Source organism: Xyrauchen texanus, chromosome 5, assembly GCF_025860055.1.
Source record: "Xyrauchen texanus isolate HMW12.3.18 chromosome 5, RBS_HiC_50CHRs, whole genome shotgun sequence".
Classification (NCBI taxonomy): Eukaryota; Metazoa; Chordata; class Actinopteri; order Cypriniformes; family Catostomidae; genus Xyrauchen; species Xyrauchen texanus.
In genome coordinates, this window is record NC_068280.1 from 314,637 (window position 1) to 337,485 (window position 22,849).

Genomic DNA, 22,849 nt, shown 5'->3' on the forward strand with positions numbered 1-22,849 from the left:
TTGGGCTGAAATCAGACACATCAACAACTGTCTGTTACAGATTCAACTAAATGAAATAAATCATCTGATTACATCAAACTTCATGTGAGGCTTCGGTTTGTAAGAGTTTACCTGTATGTGGCGTGAGCGGTGTAGAAGATAAAGCACAATGTTGGGGTTTAGTTTATCGCAGGGGTATTCAATCTTTTCCATGCCAAGAATGCAATGGACTTTATAAAGTCAGCTTCAAGACCTAGTTTTTCTGTGTGAGGAAAGACAGTGTGATAAAGACAACATGTTAAGGAAATAAGTTGTTTAGTCATTGTCTAAAGCCGTAAAGGAATACCTTCTTTAAGGTCGGGGTTAGGTAATACCAGGTGTAACAGATAATAATGGCATCAGTGAAACACTAATAATAAACCAGGAAAACAAAACTTATTTTTAGGATGTATTTACTTCTGAAAAGATTTAGACCATTAGTTCAGTGAACATCGAGACTTAAATATGTACAATAGGCCCGCAGCCTCAAACTACTTCAACTCTATTCATCTCTTTTCAATGAGATACTCCTGACAGCTTTTCTGGATAAACTGAGACAAGATGCTACAGTGATTCGAAGTCAGTTTGTTCTTTCAAATGTTTCTTCTGATGAGTATTTAAACTCCCTAAATAAGTGAATCTCTCCCCGCAGATAGAGCAGCTGTAAGGTTTCTCTCCAGTGTGCATTCTCTCGTGGACTTTAAGGACATCTGATCGAGCAAATGTTTTGTCACACTGAGTGCATTTGTAAGGTCTTTCTCCAGTATGTGTTCTCTGGTGCATCACTAGGTTAGTTTGTTGACTGAAACTCCACCCACAAATGCTACACTTATAAGGCTTTTCTCCCGTGTGCACTCTCAGATGAATCTGGAATGTATGAAGGTCAGAAAAGCTCTTTCCACAGTGCGAGCACAGGTACGGTTTCTCTCCAGTGTGCACTCTCTCATGGCACTGGAGACAATATTTTGTATGGAAACATTTCTCACAGTGCGAGCACTGATACGATTTCTGATCAGTGTGACATTTTGTGTGTGTCTTTAGAGCACTTGACCTCTTAAAGGTTTTCCCACATTCACTGCACTGATACGGCCTCTCATTGGTGTGCACACGGACATGCTTCTTCAGATGGGGCTTGTGGCCGAATCTCTTCTCACAGTGAGGACACTTGTATGGTTTCTCTCCCGTGTGTGTTCTCTCATGTTCAACAAGGTTTCCTTTAGTTTTGAAACACTTGTCACACTCACTGCAGTGGAAAGGCTTTTCATCACTGTGTGTCTTCATGTGAACTTTCAGAAGAGAAGGAATAAAGAAAACCTTCCCGCACTGCTCACAGTGGAACCCCTTTCCTCTGTGCACTCTTGAATGAAGGTTCCTCTCTTGTAAGGTAGAAAATCTGCTCCCACATCTCCTACATTTAAAGAATTTCTGCTCTGTGTGTTTTCTCTCATGTCTTGCTAAAAATCCCTTTGAGGTGAATGTCTTCTCACAGGTGATGCAGGAAAGACTCTGTGCAACTGACAGCTGATCTTTCGGTGTAGAAGCCGTTTCTCCATCGGAGGATGAACCACTGATTGCATCTAAAAAGGAAAATAATGATAACATTTTAATTCTGATTTACATGTTCAATAAAAAGGTGAATCCAATTTCTGAAAATATGAGAAAATATGCAGGTTCATCTCAAAAAAATTTAATTGTCGTGGAAAAAAAAAATTCTTCTTTAATTGAATTCAAAAAGTGGAACTTTCATATATTCTAGATTTCATTTCACACAAAGTGAAACATTTCAAGCCTTCTTGTTGTAATCTTGATGATTACAGCTTACAGCTCATGGAAATCACAAATCCAGTATTTCAAAATATTAGAATAAAGAATTTATAATACAGAAATGTCGACCTTCTGAAAAGTATGTTAATACTTGTTCTGGGCTCCTTTTGCATGATTTACTGCATCAATGCGGTGTGGAGGCAATCAGCCTGTGACATTGCTGAGGTGTTATGGAAGCCCAGGTTGCTTTGATAGTGCCCTTCAGATCGTCTGTATTGTTGGGTCTGCTGTCTCACGTTTTCCTCTTGACAATATCCCATAGATTCTCCTATAGGGTTCAGGCCAGGCGAGTTGGCAGGCCAATCAAGCACAGAAATCCCATGGTCAGCAAATCAGTTACTAGTAGTTTTGTGACTGTGGGCAGGTGCCAAGTCCGCTGGAAAAGGAAATCAGCATCTCCATAAAGCTTGTCAGCAGACGGAAGCATGAAGTGCTGTAAAATCTCCTGGAAGATGGCTGAATTGACTCTCGATTTGAGAAAACACAGTGAACACCAGCAGATGACATGGCACCCCAAACCATCACTGACTGTGGAAACTTCACACTGGATTCTGTGCCTCTCCACTCTGGGACCTTGATTCCCAAATTAAATGCCAAATGTACTTTCATCTGAAAAGAAGACTTTGGACCACTGAACACTAATTTTTTTGGAGTAATTCCTGCAAAAGGATCCCAAACCAAGTATTGAGTGCATAAATTAACATACTTTTCAGAAGGTCGATATTTCTGTATTATAAATTCTTTATTCTAATATTTTGAAATACTGGATTTGTGATTTCCATGAGCTGTAAGCAGTAATCATCAAGATTACAACAAAAAGAGGATTGAAATAATTAATTTTATTTGTAATGAATCTAGAATATATGAAAGTTCCACTTTTTGAATTAAATAACAGGGAAAACATTTTTACACAATATTCAATTTTTTTTAAATGCACCTGTATGTGTTTATAAGGCAATATGCACTAATTTACAAAACCATCCCGCTCTCTCCCAAACAGTTCCTCAAACATCAGTGATCAGTACAACCGGTTACATTACAGGTGAATGTAAACAAACATGCTAAACTGACAATTTTAGAGCTGAATCCTATCCCTACAGAACCGACTAACCCACTGTCAATGTCCCTACAAAATAGATTAATCCAGTCACTGCACCAATAGAATTGACTAATCCAGTCATTGTCCCTATAGAACCGAATAATCCAGTCGCTGTCCCTATAGAACCAACTAATCCAGTCACTGTCCCTATAGAACCAACTAATCCAGTCACTGTCCCTATAGAACCGAATAATCCAGTCACTGTCCCTATAGAACCAACTAATCCAGTCGCTGTCCCTATAGAACTGAATAATCCAGTCACTGTCCCTACAGAACCAACTAATCCAGTCACTGTCCCAATAGAGCCAACAAATCCAGTCACTGTCCCTATAGAACCGAAAAATCCAGTCACAATAGATTCAACTGCCCCCATAGAACAGACTAATCCATCTTTTACCCCTGTTTTTGAGGACATATTTAAACATACAGAGAAATGCAATCAATAATTATTACAATGCTCAACAAGATTGCCAAAGATGACTTTTATGCTCAGTTTGACAGGTAAAATAATTACATTATTTTGTATGAATGTTTTTAATGTGGCTTAACTTATATTTATACTATATATAGTATTATAAACTTCAAAAGTGTAATCGTTATTAACATCGGTGTAGCAGATTGTTAAATTTTCATTTCTGCAACAGCAAATATTATATTTACATCTTGATTGAGAATTTCAACAGTTTACTTAGATAGCAGCAATCTTCCTAACAATGTAAGTATTCCCCTTACTGAACAAACCAATGCACAAAATACGATGCAAACAGTATAGAGAAAGCTACCAAATACGTTTCAAATGCAGCCTCTTCATGGTACTGCACATACTTAGCCCTATTTTTAAGATATACGCATTTCAATTTCAAAACATTCCATCAAATTGAATTGCATAATCTTCAACAAAATTAAAAAAAACTTTAAATATTTAGTTTTTTTTATTTGTTGCCTAAGTATTGAGTTAGTATCGATATCGAAGTACCAACGCTGGTATCGTACCGAAGCCAAAATATTGCTGTCGGAGCAACTCTTGTCCCTACAGAAACAACTACTATAATACAGAGTCGCTGCTCCTTCTGAACGTCGAATCTAATGTCCCTTCAGTACAGAATCCAGAGAGTCAGTGCCCCTACGGAACCAACAAATCCACAGTCAATGCCCCTACAGAACTTACTGATCCAGAGTCACTGCCCCATGAGTCCATGACAGTCAAGTATCATAAAAAGGTAAAACATAAAATGAAGAAATATACCTGACAGAATAAAATACCCATCCTCCTCATCTTCATCACTCTGCTGTTCCTCTGCTGTGGTTTCTCCTCTCATCTCCATCAGGTTCCTGCAGTCCAGCAGCTTCACTGAACACATCTTCAATGGTATCTGCAGCATCTGCTGTTCTCCAGCGTTACAGACAGAAGCCAGAGACTCTGTGGAGGTTTGATCACCCTGATTACTGTCACACACACTCTCCTGAGCGTCAGTATAACAGAGTAAAGTGAGGCTGAGCTCTGAGTCCTGTGTGTCTCTGGATCTCTGATCTCTGACGCTCCACACTGAATCCTGACATTCTGTGGAGGTCCCATCAGTCACACACACTGAAGATTGACAGGAAACCTTCTCCAGCTCCTGACAAACACAACACAATCACTGTACTGACTCATCTGGACTCTTGATATATTGAACAGCTGTACAAACCTCTCCGTTCAGTGGATCTCCTCTTTCCCTCAGCTTTGCCTCCAGTAACGCCACCTCTTTCTTCAGCTGAGAGATTTCTGTCATGAAATCATCAATATCCAGCATGGACAGATCAGTTCCTACTGATTTACAGCACATCAGATCCACCTGCTCTCTCATGATGAACATCTGAACACAAAGACATCATTAAGAGACACATTTATAATGGTCTGACATGCAGAATGTTGTTGTCTATGTAATATGATAGCAGCTGGATCTGCAAAGAACTGCTGTTAAAGAAATTATCTATATTAAGAGATGATATAAATGCATTTATTCAGTTTCATTTTGTAGCAGGACAAATATGGGAAACCAGGGCAAGTTGTCACACTTTTTTCTCCAGTGAATATTTCTCGGAGTAGGTTTATATTTAAAAGTCAACTTTGGGATGAACACCTGCATTAAAGCTGATGTGTATAATTTCTGTGCCACTAATATCACCAAACAGAATTGCTAAAAGAAAAAACTTTCCCACAGCTTTTTCGAACACTTCCCACTTCTGTTGTTGATCAAACAAGCAGATAGTCCCGCCCCAAACTCACGCCATGGGTCGAGTTAATGTTGCTGTGTCAGGATAGACAAGCGAAGTTTTTATAGCACCACAGACAGTGTTTACAGTTTGGGGAAAAATGTCTACAAATTGCTAAATTATAGCAGTCCATGCATATTAAGCTGAGATAGTAGAAAGTATTTTAACATATTAAGAGATTCAATTTTAGTATTGGCTCCAAAAAAACACCACTGAAAATGTGTACTGCCATTGCCCAGGAAAAACAACAGTTAATTTAAGACACGTTGACCACTACAGCATGGTATGTTGTCACACTATTTTGTGTAGCCGTCACGAAGGGAACCTGCTGTTTATTAACATTGATTTGAGTAGAATGACTTTGTTTATAAAATCAGAAACATTGTCTGGAAAAAAAAGCCATGTCCCACAACATATCTGTTTAAAATGTGTCATATTTAATGACTTCAAGAATAATTTAAACAGTAAAACTATTTTTGTAACGTAACAAAACAATGCATAAAAATGCAAAAATACTGAAAGTTTTGGGCAACAGAGCTTGGAATTAATGAATTGAATGCAAAGTATGAGAAAGAGAGAGAGAGAGAGAGAGAGAGATATGTCACAGTTGTGGCATATGTTGAAAGACAAAAAAACACACTGCATCCAGACACATCTCTGTTTACTATTTGAGATAGATTCATCATAAACAAGGCAACAACATCTTTGCACATTTGTTCTTGTTGTTGCAGCCTTTATCCCTCCAGCTTCCCTCTTTTTATTTGTTAAGACAAGTCACTCTAATCAGAGGGGAGTCATTCAAAATGACAGTTGTCCCTCTCCAGTGTTGTTTGTCTTTGACAAGGCTGTCGATCATCTGTTGTGGGCTCTGGATCACAGAGTGATGTTGAAGGCTCTACAGAAGGGCACAATGAATGATCAGGAGTGTCATGGGTGTAGTCGTCCTCAAGGTGAGCATCTGTTGAGCCATTGGATGCAGAAGAGAGAGAGTCCATAAGAAAACTGAGAGCAAAATCTGATTCTTCAATAATGTTTGGGTTCAGGGGGAAGATGCCACAGGCCTTGAACCCTTCCGTAATGTTGGTTGGGGTGGCAGCCAGGGGCAAGGCAGTGGCAACAATTCTTGGAATATGATGGATGGTAACTCTTCTCCCTGGACCTCTAAGTATCCAACTGTCAATGCCCATGTTGATGCATTTCTTAAATGGGCCAAAAACAGACCGCTCCAGAGGCTGTAGGAGGGAACAGTGTGGAGGGAAAGAGAGCACAACTATTCCATTTGCTTTTGCAAGACTGAGCCCCTCAATGGACCAGTGGCTTGATACATGACTATCAAGGAGCAGGAGGCAGGGCTTCTCTGGGGAGCATTTGGACTGTTGAATAAAATGCTCTAGGAAGTCAACAAGCAATTCCTCCCCTATCCAACCATTCATATTGGCACCACCAGCGCTTCCGTTGGGTGCACCGGTGAGGAAGTACTGCCTGAACTGCACCCGAGGGAAAACAAAATAGGGTGGTATCATATTACCGCTGGCCGAGATGGTAAAAGACACACTAACAAGCGGTCCCTTATCAGCCGATGCTTGTGTGAGGGCTTTTCTAGACACCACTCTATCAGGTCTTTGGGCGGTGGTGACACCCGTCTCATCCATGGTCCAAATATCCTCAGGTTTGAAACTGTGGTGCTCCATCACCTCCTTCAGCTTACTAAAAAACATCTCAAATTTGCTTCTTTTGAAGTTGCTTGCTCTCAATAGAGTTGGTGGTTCAGGTGTCCTGACGGACAACGTGGGATGTCTCTTTAAAAAGGCGGCAAACCAATCTGCACTGGCTTGCTTATTTTCTCTCCATGATGACGGCATTTGCAGTTGGTGCCGCTTTGCCAGCTGGTATGTCAATTTTCTGATCACCTCTGGTGGAAGCGCATAATAAATGTCGGCTGCCCTTGAAATGTAGGAGACCAGTTCCGTCTCGTGTTCTGGGTTGAATATTTGTCTTGCACCAGTGAAGCCCACCGTGCAGCTCGGATAATCTGCATTTCCCTCGACCTCTTCTCGGGGGATTTTTGTGCAGTAGCGGGCAAGTGTCCGATAATTGATGCCAAACTCTTCAGCTGCAGCTCTAATGTTCTTCTTGAATACCAGCACCTGCCTGACGGCCTTCAGCATGGTGTCAGGAGCTGTGCTCGCTCTGTTTGTCTTTCTTTTATAATTCCTCACCATGATTGTGCTGAAAAGGAACAAATGGTTTATTAATATTTAGATATAGCCTACTGTTGTAGCCAATTTGTTATGAAGTAAAAAGGTCATAATTAAATAAAAGATGTGCTCAAGGCAGCTTTTCTGGAAATCTTTGCCATAGCCCACTTGAGCTCAAATTATTTACAATGTAGTGATTCATGTGACTTGATGTAGCCTACTATTACAAAGACCAGGGAAATACAAATTTTTCTCCATCTTTAATAAGAGCTATCTTTTGACAAAAGAACGAAGCTGCAATCCATGAAGACAATATTGTTTGTTAAGCATTTTCATTCAAGTTAAAGCTGAATTATGTAACTTTTTAGAGTTAAAATACCTCCATCTCAGCTTAATATGCAGACACAACTAGAAGTGAATTTATAGGTTAATTTTCTTGAAAACTGTAAACACTGTCTCTGTAGGGCTGGACGATATGTCCCAATATTATCACAACATTCTGTTTCATATCGTTCAATATCAATATTATCACGATATAAACTCACATTTGCATACAGCAATTCTTTTCGAATTTCAAGTTGGCAAATGAAAAAAAATTAAAAATCCTATTGAGTCAAAACAGTCTTTACAAAACTGCATAGGGGGCCCAGAGACAGCCAAAGCATACAAATATTTTTGAGTTTATCAATCAATTGCAGTTGGAAATTAATGTTAAAAGATAATCTGTTCGCTTTGAAGCACAATGACAGCTCATCATTTTTACATTCTAATGATGTGTATATTTGTTACATTCATGTAGTATGGGGACATATTAGCCTCTGTGACTGAGACTGTAGAAGGGTTCAGGAGGTTCCCCTGAGAGAAAACATTGAAAATGTAAAAGTCTGAATGAAATTTGTATATGTTCATTAAAGAAAGAACTAGTAATTTTATTGTCTTTTCGTGTCATCCATGACAGAGATGACGACATCTGCTACATTTCACAAAATTAGAACAGAAATCTATTTGTTTATTATTGAAGGTGCATAACATGCGGATTAATAAAGCTAAATTTAAATAAAGCAGATATAACAGCTCTGGAACCACGTTAACTTATGCGGCTCCTCGTGTTTACTCACACATGGGGAAGAGGCAACGCGTCCAGAGCGGGACAGGGCATAAGTGTGTTCGGTGCTAGAGAAAAATATTCCAGAATACAGAGCAGAAAGATCAGATCAGTGTCTCCACAGCGCTGTTGCTCACTAGAGACGATGAGAGGGCCCAACCATAATCATAATGTCTTGCGGTCCGGATTAAATCAATCCAGGGTCCAAACCCTGACTGCGGTGACTGGCGTAGCCTAATCGTTAGCAAGGTATGAAGTTGCTAACATTAGTTGCCATCTAAGAAAGCCTAACTGCTTGCGTTTTTAGCAACACGCACCTGATCGTCTAGATGTAGAACACTGAATAAATATGGAAAATTACTCAAAAGCTTATCATCGATACTTGGATTTTTTTTATCACAATAAATATCTAGATTGTTTTATCGACCATCCCCAAGTCTCTGTAAACACTAATATATAATGTATTTAGTGTAATTTGTGACATTCGGCAACCCTAGTCATGCGTCACCTGTCTTTTGGTGCAACCATTCGCACAACGCTGAGAACAATTGTGGTACGATTAAGGTGTATACATGCTGGTACAATCACATTATATCTGGGTATGTTAGTCTGACTTCGCAAAAATGATTTCGGTCAAAGAGAAATTATTGCTTGAGTTCGACTGATATCAAACTTTGAAATTCCATGTAAAAGTACTAACAGAATCAATTGTAACAGTGAATGTGGGCAACTAACACTTATACACCATCTCAAATAATAGCATAACTATCATACTAAATTCTGTTTAAACTGAAAGTCAAAAGTCACGTTACAATATATGCACCTACATTCTAATTATAAATGAGCTAGACTAAACTCTTCGTACTAAAACATACTGATCGGCTGATATATTTGAAGTCATACACTTAGGTTGAATCATTCAAACTAATTTTTAACTACTCCACATATTTCATATTGGCAAACTATAGTTTTGGCAAGTCATTTAGGACGTCTACTTTGTGCATGACACGAGTCATTTATCCAACAATTGTTTACAGACCGATTGTTTCACTTCTAATTGAGTATATCACAATTCCAGTGGGTCAGAAGTTTACACACACTAAGATAACTGTGACTTTAAGCAGCTTGGAAAATACCAGAAAATTATGTCAAGACTTTAGCCAATTAGCTTCTGATAGGAGGTGTACCTGTGGATGTATTTAAGGCCTACCTTCAAACTCAGAGCCTCTTTGCTTTACATCACGGGAAAATCAAAAGAAATCAGCCAAAATCAGAAAGAAAAAATTATGGACCTCCACAAGTCTGGTTCACCCTTGGGAGCAATTTCCAAACACCTGAAAGTGCCACGTTCATCTGTACAAACAATAGTACACAAGTATAAACACCATGTGACCACACAGTCATCACACCGCTCAGGAAGGAGACGCATTCTGTCTCCTAGAGATGAACGTAGTTTGTGTGAAAAGTGCAAATCAATCCCAGAACAACAGCAAAGGACCTTGTGAAGATGCTGGAGGAAACAGTTGGACGAGTATCTAGATCCACAGCAAAACGAGTCCTATATGGACATCACCTGAAAGGCTCAGCAAGGAAGAAGCTGCTGCTCCAAAACCACCATAATAAACCAGACTACAGTTTGCAAGTGCACATGGGGACAAAGATCACACTTTAGGAGAAATGTCCTCTGGTCTGATGAAACACTATTGAACTGTTTGGCCATAATGACCATCGTTATGTTTGGAGGGAAAAGAGTGATGAACCAACCGTGAAGCATGGGGGTGCAGCATCATGTTGTGGGGGTGCTGCAGGAGGGACCGGTGCTCTTCACAAAATAGATGATGACATCATGAGGAAGGAACATTATGTGGATATATTGAAGCAACATCTCAAGATATCAGACAGGAAGTTAAAGCTTGGTCACAAATGGGTCTTCCAAATGGACAATGACCCCAAGCACACCTCCAGAGTTGTGGTTAAATGGCTTAAGGACAACAAAGTCAAGATATTTGAATGGCATCACAAAGTCCTGACCTCAATCTGATAGTACATTTGTGTGCAGAACTGATAAAGCATGTGCGAGCAATGAGGCCTACAAACCTGAATCAGTTACACCAGTTCTGTCCGGAGGAATGGGACAAAATTCCAGCAACTTATTGTGAGAAGCTTCTGGAGGGAAACCCAAAACATTTGACCCAAATTAAACAATTTAAAGGCAATGCTGCCAAATACTAACAAAGTGTGTGTAAACTTCTGACCCACTGGGAATCTGATGAAAGAAATAAAAGCTGAAAGAAATAATTCTCTCGACTATTATTCTGACATTTCACATTCTTAAATTAAAGTAATGATCCGAACTGACCAAAGACAGGGAATGTTTTCAACGATTAAACGTCAGGAATTGTGAACAATGGTCTTTATACTTTAATGAATTATTATCATTAGAAATGTGTAAGATTTATTCTTTCAAATCGATCATTTTTATTTCATAATTAGTTATATGATCGGCGCCGACTTCACAGCGATGATGAAATCTTGTATGGAAGCTGTGAGTGACAGTGTAAAGGCCGAAACATACTTCATGCAAGTATGAGTATGAAGTACATACTTCAGTGCTTGGCCATCGTGTTGTCCCGTTGTACATACATTACGTGTGCTCATGCGTTGCTCTGATGGTTACAAACCTCGGACCACAAGAGGACAATAGATTTATTTAGACGTGACCACAAAACAGGTGCTGCCTCTGAAACCAGGAAAATGCTGCAGGATGAAAATAAGGTACTTTTCCAACTGTTCGGAGACCAGTTTCCTTAAGAGTTGTCAGATTAAGCCATTAACTGATGAGGCAGCAAGTCAGCTGCCTATGTTTTCGGATGCAGCCTGGATTTTTCGAAAAGACTCAACTTGCTAGAATTTAACAAAGTTATTAGGGCTATCCCTAATGGCATAATAATCTTAACCAGATTCTCAAATGTAGATATAATACAACCTTACAAAATCATCAAATTTTGATAAATGGTCTCTCCTTTTTTGATAAATGTTTTAATAACAATTTTATACGAAAATCCTTTAATATCGGATCCAGTCCTCCATGTAAATCACAATGGCTTAAACCTCATTGTATATCTTGGCACAGCATTTGGACATTTACTTTATTAGAAATAACATATTTATATGGTAAAGGAAATAATTTACTAAATTATTCATAGATGTTATCCTGTAAATGCAGCCATTAATAGATTCATACTGTTTGTGATTAAAGTACTTTTTGTAACACATCATTTAAAGATATTGATTTTTTTTCTTATTAATATTATTATTATTGCCCTTTTTCAATTTCTTTTTGGAACGACTTTAAAATAGACATTTTAGAACCGTATGACATTTTACTTTAAAAGTAATTATAAACCCTCATATATTACTTTTTACAAATACTGATCTCACAATACACATTGAACCCCTTTCAAACATGAAATCACAAAACAAAAAGCTTATAAAAACAATCAAAATGTTAAAGCTTTTCAAATTCATATAACTGCCCTAATAGCACTTTTTATTCCAGTATTTGTTTTTATTTTATTTTGTTTATTTATTTTTTACATATATGTTAATTTTATGTTTTAGTTGTTGTTCTTCGTTTCATATACTCTGAACTGTACCACAATGCCTTATAGCTATTTGCCTTGTACTTGTTTGCAATTGAACTAAATAAAAACTCAAATTGCTGCCCCGCATGACAGTTGTTCACCGAAAGAAGGAAATCTGCTCTAGCGCCCCTTGTGGCAACGCCGAGAATGCAGCACGTACTGTGTTATGAACATTTCACAACGCAACAACGCGTGAAATCCAGCATGCGTCGCAAGGTGCGTCTGCGTTCACGTAATTGCGTGGAGTATGTTTGGGCCTTAAAAATCTGTCATTCGTGTTAACTGTACCAACCAACAATCTAGAGACAACATGAGTTTAAATTCAAACGCATGTCAACTTTAGACAGTAGCAGAAAAACTCACTAGTATACTGCAAAATAAGTTTAATTGCACATTTCTCAAAGATACATTTTTACACTTGACGAATAAATGTTATCACATTAATCTGAATAAATCAAGTTTGTTACAAATGAGCCCACTCTGCCTCACACCACTGTTCATATTATGACTAGAAGACAATATTCAGTCGCAGAATTCAAATGTCTTACCGCTGTCAATCACAATTTCGAGTCTTCAGATGATCTTCAGTGTCCATGTGACTCCAGCTTTACCGCCACTTAACGGACACAATGAAAACGCCACATATTGCACCGAATCCAGATTTAAACCTAACGATTATTATCTCTACTGCAAAGATATAAGCAGAGAGGATATATCGTCATATGAACGTTTATTCATGTATATTTTACTTCCTAAAATTGCATTTTGGTAAAAAAAATAAAAATACCTTCATAACATAGCTCACATGTGTGCACTGTTATGTTTTATTTATTTACTCAACAGACATTACAGAAATAGTGATGTTATTGGAATTTACAGAGGATACAATTCCAAGATAATGTCCTTAAAACGGGTATAAACAAGGCGTTAAAAACCAACATACTTTAGAGAAAACACATGTGTATATCACAGCACACGTGACAACCAGACCAGAAATCCCCTGGACTTCAATCGTTTTCATCACATTTACATTGAGCCGCTGGCTTTAAAAATAAACACGATGTTCTCAGATTTCTTCTCATTTCTCGTGAAACTGTTTCAAAGCGTGCAGCACACAACAGCGACATACGACGAGAAAAACATTCGTTTACTGTCATTAAAACATCGGTGAGAGAAACACAAACTAGCACATGAAACACAAGTAAAACATGTAAAACACATGAAATGAAATATTTAACACAAAAAACACGCACCGGCTGAGTGTTCAACCCCTGAGGACACTTCCGCGCATGCGCACTGCAGACAGGGACATTTCTGCGCATGCGAACTGCAGACAGACACACTTCTTCTTCTTCTTCTTTTTTATGGCGGTTGGCAAACCAGCTAAAAGGTGCATTTACCGCCACCACCTGTACAGGAGTGTGAAGCATTAACAGAGTGAAGCAAATTATCAAAAAAAAAAAATAATAATAATTATATTAACCTATATTCTGCTAACCAATCCTGTTTCCTTTAGATACCTCATTAAAGCACTATAGACCCTTTTCTCTTTCTGTGCATTTTAAAATATGCTATTGACTGACAATGTATCAATACCTATGTAGCTTAATGTTTCAGCAAAATTGATTCTTTCTCTGTCGTATTCTGTGCAATGTATCAACACATGTTCAACTGTTTCTGACAAGCCACATTTATCACAATTTACAGATTCTCTTTTCCCTATGATGAACATTGAGTAATTAAGGCATGTATGCCCTATTCGAAGCCTAGATATTATGGAATCTTCCTTTCTGCTTCCGTATTTATTTCTCTCAACCCCAACTTTATTTTGAATTTTATACAGATGTCTTCCTTTTGTCTCCTTGTCCCATTTGTGTTGCCACATCTTATTTAGGGCAGATTTTATTATTGCTTTGACTTCAGTTTTACTCAGTGATACATTAATGTCTATTACATTTCGCTTCAAAGATCTCTTTGCCAACTGATCAACCTCCTCATTACCCTCTACCCCCACATGTGCTGGAACCCATAAAAATTAAATATTTACACCTATTTTGTATATTCTTTACAGATTTTGTAGTATCTCATACAAGATATCCTGCCTGGACACTGACTTTCCACTATTTATACTCATTAAAGCTGAATAGGAGTCTGAGCAAATCACTACATCCATAGGATGAATGTCTTCCACCCATTGAAGTGCCATCAAAATTCCAATCATCTCTGCGGTATATACTGAAGCATGATCTGTAATTCTCTTTTCAATACTATATTTAAAATGGGGAATGTAAACTGCTGCTGCTGCATGTCCAGCATCTGGATTCTTAGATCCATCCGTGAATATTTGAATACTGTTATAATATTCTTGACTTAGGTGCGACAGACACGCTTCTTCTTCTTCTTCTTTGGGTTTTATGGCGGTTGGCAAATCAACTTTGCTGCATTTGCGCCACCTACAGGGAAGACGTGTGGAGCATTGATGTTGAAGGTAAATAAAGTTAGAGATTGATGGAAAAAAAACACAATTTCATCCATTTTAAATAGTCTAAGCCCTATTTGGATGCCAACAGTTTCTCAGGGTGATGCCTGTAAAAGTACGTTTTCATGGCTCCTCTGTGATAAAACTTCAGATGACAATTAAATCACAGGGGTTGAGCAAGACTTTTTGTCAATCACATGATTGTAGTTGTGCTTGTTATATAGAAAATTAATCAATCCACAAACTGTGTTCTCTGATTTTGCGTTTAAATATGTTTAGAATTACACTAAAGTGAAAATAACATTTTTAAAGCATGAGGGAACTGCACTGCAAAGCACTGTGGGCATTTACAGTGCACATTTTCATATCTGGAACAAGCCAAATGTCTTGCGAAGGGCAATTTAACTAATCAAGAAACTGTAGCGTAAGACTGTTTATCAATGCAGCCAAATAAATCTGTCAATGGGGGTACGTGTAATGAATATACGAAGAGTCAAGAGAGCAGAATCTAAGTGCAGCTTTACTTTAATAAATGTGTGTAAAAAAAGCTTGGAGGATCTTCAGAGACTCCAGCCACCCGAGTCATGGACAATATGTCCAAAAATTCAAAATCCTTGGGCTCTGGAGACATTAAAAGACACTTACGTGCTCAAGCTGATTACCCGCAGTGGCAGTCCGAAAGCCCGGGACTCAGTTTGGATGGTGAACTGAAAGGAATCCGGAGTGAATTGATGAATGTGTCGGCAATGCTGACGAAGGTCGTTGCAGACTTGGAGGATCTTGCTGTAAATCGTCGATCGATTACTTCCATGAGATGGTTACAAGAGTATCAGACGTTGAGAAACTGATCGATTATCTGGAGTCATCAGAGAGGGAATTAGCTGCTAATCCGCTAGCGACCTAAACAGACTTGCAGCGCATTTGGGAAAAACTGGAGGATTTGGAGAATTGTAATCGACGAAACAATGTCCGGATTGTTGGAATTCCTGGGAATGAAGAAGGCAGAGATATGGTGAAATATTTCCGTGTCTGCTCGACATAACAGGTCATAAGCGGGAACTTGAGCGAGCTCACAGACTCGGAGATCTGCTGAGGAAGATCAATTCTGTACACATTTCTGGGATCATCCGATAAATATCTTGTGTTACGTGAGGCGAGGAGTAAAGGAAAGCTTTCTTGGAAGAACCACAATATTCTCTTGTTCCCAGACTTTTCAAAGAGAGAAACGTGAAAGATTCAGGGAATGCAAGAATTTCTTACATCAACGGAAGTTCGCTTTTGCCCTATTGTTTCCGGTCAAACTGAGAATAGATACTAAGGATGGCCGTAGAGAATTTACATGCCCTCAGCAATCGATGTCCTACATAAAGACAATGGAGTGAGCAAGCCTGTTGATGATTTTCATGTTGCCGCCTAGTGGACCTGTCTCACTGAACATACACTTGACTGTTTGAGGAAACTGAGCACCTTTTTTGTGTGTGTTTTTTTCGCTTATGTGCTGGAGTTTGTTTTATAGATGATCTGTTATGTAATTCTGTTTTACACATTTTGTATAGAAACACCAGACTTGAGCAATCTGATGGCAAAGTCGTCACGGGGGTTCTCGTAGGTATACATGGACTGTTTGAGTTTAGATGGATAAACACATAAAAAATTGGGTTCTGACCAACATTCTGGTTAGCAGGGTAATTATTTTAAGGGGATGGAAGTCGGATGGAGCGTCCTAATTTCCGGAGTGGTGTGCGGAGATGGGGAGGGTGGCGGCTTTTGAAGAGATGTCAAGCAGAAGATGGATTCAGAATTTGTTTTATAGGAAGTAGGGCAATTACTTGGTGTTTTGGGGGACTCTCGGGGAGGGTGTGAGGAGAGAGATGTTTAGTTTTAATTATATGTATTTATTATGTTTGTTGGTTTTTTCTCTATTGTTTATTGTGTGTGTATCTATTTGTGACCACACGGGTGTTTGTTGGGGGTTAGGGTGGGTTTGGTGATTGGGGAGGGGGGATAGGGATATTGGGGGCTGGGGGAGGTTAAATGTTAAATGTAGATTCAGTATATATATGATGTGTTTTTTATTTTGATATGTTTATGAATCAATAAAAATGTTAATTGTAAAAACAAAATGTACCCGGCAACTTTTTGGAACTACTCAAGCCATATAAACGAGTAGTCACGCAAACCCGATGAATACATGTATTTAGAAAACGTTTCTACACAAAAATGTGATATTTTGCAATTTTATTACATTGCTGCCATAATAATGGACCGTTTCAAATGTTACGTGATCTGGCTCTCATTTTACTTTCCCTTCTACTTAAGAGTTCCCACTCACTGTGGTGGAGCGGCGACGTTATTTTATTATTGTGAATTATTTAAAAAATATCTGTTACACAGTCACAACTGTCCATTACCGCCAGAGCTGTTACCATGCGCGGCGCAAATGTACGGCACTTGGTAGTGGTCAAAAAGGATTTCCACAATGGCTTTTGGATTATAAACTCCTGACCTTGGTGTTTGTCAAAAAACAGTAGGTAATGTTTTTTCACGGGAGGTGGGAGATAAAACAGAGATTTCGGATTCGGACGGCAATAAAATCACGGACTACCCCCTGTAAATGCTGGAATGACCTCACATCCCCATGTAAAATGATTGCAGTCTGAACAGGGCTTTAAATACTATTGACGTATTCCTTAACAAGTCCTGTACTGTCATGCCACTTAAACCTAAGGACATAACTTCTGCGAGCTGGGCTCTTTCATTATTATATCCAATGCACTGTAACATACATATTCTTTATTGATTGTTTATGTTAGTACATAGAGCATAAACAACTATTGATTTTAAAATATATTATTTAGTGTTTGTTGAAATTAACATTAACCAAGATTTTTGTTTGTTTGTTTGCCATTTTAATCTAGATTTTTTGAAGTTCACATAAACTCTGGTGTTAAAATAATAATGATGATAATAATAATAATAATAATAATAGTACAAATAAAATAGTATTAGTAAATACAAACATTCCATGAAGTCTTTATTAATATGAGCTCATAAAATATATACATATAATAATTATACAATTATTAGAAAAAACATTGTTTAAAATATTTTATGAATTATTTCATAACACCTCAGGTCAGCTGCCCAAAAGCGAAGCAATATGTCCCCTTTTATCATTTTAAATGTTACTGTATGTTTCCATTTATTTCTCCTAATAATCTATTGGTTGGTGCATTTATTCATGTTATCATTGTTTTTAGGAGCGGCATCTTCTCCAATATTGCCCTACATGGCGATCATTCTTTCTGAACATTTGTTATCACATAAACTAGACAGTAACTGAGGTCACATTTCTGCACTATGAGCAGTGATTATGACTGCTCATAATCTAGGTGAAGTTTCCTCAAGTCATGAAGCATTTACTCCTTCACATTAATAGTCTTACTGAATGTTCACTTGTAAAAACAAGATTTGATTTTCTTCTTGGGAGATATTTTTCAGTGTTATTTATTTTATTCATATTTCAGTCATTTTATAGTATTTCTAGAATGTCTTATATCATCTCTGACATAATCATTTGGACCATTCTTACTTTTTGGTGCCTTTTTTGCCTTTAAAATATGCTAAATGTACTTTTAATGTTATGTGTATCTTTATGTTTCATCATTTAAAGATAACCGTTAAAGTTTTAGTCATGCAGTTACACAGATCAAGCTAAATTACTCAAAAGTGTTCATCCTGTTAGGAGGGCAGGTTCAGGGTGGACATTAAAGAGATACTTAAAACCAAAAATGGCTTTCTTTCTTCTGCTGAACACAAATTAAGATTTTTAGAAGAATATTTCAACTCTGCAGGTCCATACAATGCTAGTCAATTGTGACCAAAATTTTGAAGCTTCAAATAGCACATAAAGGCAGCATAAAAGTAATCCATATGACTCCAGTTGTTAAATCTCCGCCTATGCCGGTCCCAAGTCCAGATGCAAAAGGAGGAGGGTTGGGCTTGGGGTTAGCAGCTTCACCCTGTAAAAACCTGAAATGCTACAGAAATGCAGGCAAGTGTTTTAAAAAACTTTTCGGCCCTGGGAGAAGATGGAGGTAGCACAAAGCCCAGTGTTGAAAGCCAGATTAGACTGGAGCCACTGGGCCATTGACCATCATCTCAAAAATGACTATACCATTGGAATGTCAGGACCATGTTCGAGATTGGCAAGACCTTACAGGTAGCCGCTGAGATAAGGAATTACAACCTCGCCATTCTAGGAATCAGCGTGTCAAGATGGACGGGTTCCAGGCAGAAGAGTCTCACCACAGGAGAACTGCTAATGTACCGTAATTTCCGGACTATAAGCCGCAACTTTTTTCCCACGCTTTGAACCTCGCGGCTTATACAATGACGCGGCTAATATATGGATTTTTCCCGCTTTCAAAATGTTATATTATATATATATATATATATATATATATATATATATATAAAAACATTCTGTGACGTGCTCAGTTTTTTGCGCGTGAAGCTTTCATTAGACCAATGAAATTGCCGAACGGGTTAAGGTCAAAACAACTTTTTTTGTTTACTGTTTAGATTAAATCGAGCGCGCTCAAACTTCCCATCATTCTGATTACGGTAGTCATTTTGTCACCCTCACCATGGCAAAGACATGGAGAAACGCATATGATGCTGCTTTCAAGTTGAAGGCGATTGATCTGGCTGCTGCATGGGAGCTTGGTCTTAATGAGTCGATGATAAGACGCTGGAAACAGCAGCGTGAGGAATTGACTCAACTAAATCTGAGGCTATTCAACTCCGACACCGAAGGAGATGACTTCAGTGGTTTCAGTGCACAGGACGAGGAAGATAGTGACCAATGACTTTCTTGGTAGGCTACTGTTTACTGCAAATGTTTTATTACAAGCCGTGTGTGGCAGCGGGGGCGTGGTCAAGCGCCCGTCCGGGAGAGAAAAGCGGTAAGGGCGCTTACACCTGCGCTAAATTATGTCTAACACCGGTGTCTAATTTCAAGTGCCCTGCTTCACATGTCCTTCTTGGGAAAACTGGAAAACTGTCACACGGGCACCAGTGTGACAGTTTTCAGCAGGGCACTTCACGTTCCAGGTAAGGCTTTTAATGGCCACAGCAATGTTTACAATCAATTTTATAAAGTTTCTCAATTCCTCTATGCGCCAACACTAGACTGACGTGTGTCACGCTCTCAGCTCTGTGGCTGCTGCCTTTTTATGCCGCTCTCCCCATGCTTACTGAAATTAGACACCGCGGTGTTACACATAATTTAGCTCAGGTGTAAGCGCCCTTACCGCTTTTCTCTCCGGACGGCGCTTGACCACGCCCCCGCTGCCACACCGTGTTTCGTTAAAGACTATTTATTTTTGTTACAAGCCGTGTTTCGTTAAAGCCTGAGTAAAGTTCATTTGTTTCAATGTACCGGTAGGCACCTGCGGCTTATAGACAGGTGCGGCTTATTTATGTTCAAAATAATATTTTATTTAAAAATCAGGGGTGCGGCTTATATTCGGGTGCGCTCAATAGTCCGGAAATTACGGTACTCAGGTCAAGAAGGAGTCATGACACACACCCAGGGAGTGGCCCTGATGTTATCCAGAACAGCCCAGGGAGCGCTCATTGGATGGAAGGTGCACGGAACACGGATCATCACAACCTCCTTCCGTACTTAGAAACAAAGGATCAACATGGATGTCATCCAGTGTTATCCTCCGACAAATGACAGTGACGAGGAGGACAAGGAAGAGTTCTACTGCAGACTGTCAAGCATCATCCAGAGTTGCCCAAGATGCATTCTATATTGTGTGTATTGTCTACTGTACATTGTATATAATTATTGTGTTGTGTAAGTATGTGTACATTTGATATGTAAATTGTGTTGTGTAAATATGTTGTTTACTGTAATTGGTATATGTCTCGTCACTGTCATGACTGCTATGTTGCTCAGAACTGCACACAAGAATTTCACCTACTGTAGCACTTGTGTACATGGTAGTGTGACAATAAAGTGATTTGATTTGATTGATTTGAAGATGGAACAACATCATCATGGGAGACTTCAACGCCAAGATCAGCAGTGACAACAGGGGCTATAAGGATATTATGGGACAACAAGGTCTGGGAGAGATGAATTACAATGGGGACAGGTTCGCAAACCTATGCGCTGCAAACAATCTGGTCATAGGAGGGAGTTTCTTCCAGCACAGAAGAATACACTAAGACAATTGGGTGTCACCAGACCTGTCAATGGAGAATCAGATTGACCACGTGTGCATCAGGAGGAAGTTCAGACACTCTCTTCAGGATGTGCGTGTGAAACGAAGAGCAGAAGTTGCTTCAGGCCATCAAATCTTGGTAGCCCATCTGAAGCTGAAGTTGAAGAAGAACTGGATAGGGGAGAACATCCAATGTCAGTTATACAACACAATGCTTTTTAAAGATAACGCCAAGCTGCAAGAGTTCAAAATCATGCAATCCAACAAGTTCTAGGCCCTGCAAGAGCTGTTAGAAGAGGAAAAATCTGATGAGAAGTGGTTGGGAGTGAAAGAAGCAGTTACATCAACATGCAAGGAGGTGTTGGGCATTAGGAAATGCAACCATGAAGAGTGGATCTCAGCTGAGATAATGAAGAATGAGGAGAGGAAAGGGAAGAAGGAGGCAATCAACAACAGTCACACATGATCGGAGAAAGCCAAGGCTCTGGATGAGTACACAAAGCCAAACAACAGTGCCAAGAAAAGCAGCAAGGCAGATAGGAGAATATACATGGAAATACTGGCAACAGAACCGGAAGAGGCAGCTCACCATGGAAATATGCGAGACCTCTACACCACCATCAAGAAGATGCCCAGCAAGTTTAGCAAGCCAGAAAGACCAGTTAAGGATAAACAGGGAGCATTTCGAGGAGCTGATGAACAGACCATCATCACAGGACCCACCAGATATCCCCACTGCCAACAGCGACTCACCGATTGACTGTAATGCGCCCACCAAGGAGGAGATTTACATTTATTCATTTGGCAGTGGTAAGTCTGCAGGGCCAGACAACATCCTGACAGAGGCTCTGAAAGCGGATGTCAAGACCAGTCTTGAGATGCTCTAGCCCTGCTTCAGACCAAGTTCTATCAGAATGGAAGGGGGCTATCTCATTAAGCTGCCAAAGAAAGGTGACCTCAGTTCCAGTTCCTGTTCTAATTACAGAGGGATAGCACAGCTATCGGTCCCAGGCTGACAGCTAGAATTTTTTGGTGAGAACACTTTAAAGTAGTTTAAGAAGTTCTGAACATTGTTTTCAAATTTTAATAGTAATTTTTCATGTTATTAATGTCCTAACTATACATTATGATCAGTTGAATGATACTTAGGTGAATAAAAGAACCAATTTCTTTCCATAAGAGCAAAATCTGTCCATATTCCAAACATTTGCCCGCCAGTGTATATATAAATATAAAACATTACATTCAGCTTGAGATGGCACAGTGCAATTTATTAAAATTGAAATACAATATAGTTTAAAAATCATCTTTTTTACATGGAAAAGGGACTGATTATGCATAATGACCCATTAGACATAACATTTTCTCAATTATAATATACATTCTCAGATGACTATTTTCCACTTCAGCTTTACAGTTTAATAGCTGTGGGCTTCTTCCTGTATTCTCCAGAGATCATGTCCAGACCTGTCCTGTGAAACATGTGTTGACAATCTCAATGCAGTACCTACAAAGAACCTGAAACCTATACATGTTCCTAATCCCTCTGTTGGGGGAACAGGTTTAAAACCAAAAATCATTCCACTTCATCTATGTTCCCAGAGAACACATGACTAAATGTGGGGAAGAACAGAGCTGCTTTGTTGCAGGTCCTTGTTGATCTGATTGGGTTATACACAAGTGTTTTCACTACAAATGTGTTACTGACTAGCTCTGAAAGTTCTTTGCGTGATCTTAAAAGCAGGTGTAAATAGATCTTCCTCCTGCTATTAGGTTACTTGAGCGTATTCTGCACGCTAACTACTTTCCACACCCATCAACACAACGACCTTATATGTCTATAAAACTTCATCACTATAAATAACTATTTGATAAAGCATGGACTTCAGAATACATAATGATTTTTCCAGGAAATGATGCTTTATGATATTATAAGGGAGATTGTTTTTTAGTTTTAATTAACAAATACTCCTCAATGCTAACTTAATTC

At 38.9% G+C, this 22,849-nt stretch overlaps 1 protein-coding gene and 1 pseudogene across 2 annotated transcripts; one reads left to right on the forward strand and one right to left on the reverse strand.

The window, feature by feature from the left end:
• Window positions 1-437: 437 nt before the first annotated feature.
• LOC127644211 (zinc finger protein 501-like) lies at window positions 438-13,486 on the reverse strand. 2 transcript variants are annotated; one of them, XM_052127272.1, is made up of 4 exons: window positions 13,398-13,486; window positions 4,630-4,797; window positions 4,188-4,560; window positions 438-1,595 (listed from the first exon to the last, which is right to left on the reverse strand). In XM_052127272.1, exons 1-4 carry the CDS (start codon window positions 13,464-13,466, stop codon window positions 583-585), a joined length of 1,623 nt encoding a protein of 540 aa, XP_051983232.1. In that variant the 5' UTR covers window positions 13,467-13,486; the 3' UTR covers window positions 438-582. The 2 variants fall into 2 exon arrangements, with proteins under 2 accessions (XP_051983232.1, XP_051983233.1); XM_052127273.1 differs by having other exon boundaries at window positions 4,630-7,426; window positions 13,398-13,441.
• Window positions 13,487-18,806: 5,320 nt separating this feature from the next.
• LOC127644043 (uncharacterized) lies at window positions 18,807-21,875 on the forward strand (annotated as a pseudogene).
• Window positions 21,876-22,849: the final 974 nt, after the last annotated feature.

Bases quoted from the DNA above. Each gene is read 5' to 3' on its own strand.
- LOC127644211 (XM_052127272.1), bottom strand. From the start codon at position 13,466: ATGCGCAGAAATGTCCCTGTCTGCAGTGCGCATGCGCGGAAGTGTCCT. The intron at 4,798-13,397 runs GTGCGTGTTTTT...CTTTGTGTTCAG, and splicing joins AGGGGTTGAACACTCAGCCG to ATGTTCATCATGAGAGAGCA. The intron at 4,561-4,629 runs GTTTGTACAGCT...TGTGTTTGTCAG, and splicing joins GAGATCCACTGAACGGAGAG to GAGCTGGAGAAGGTTTCCTG.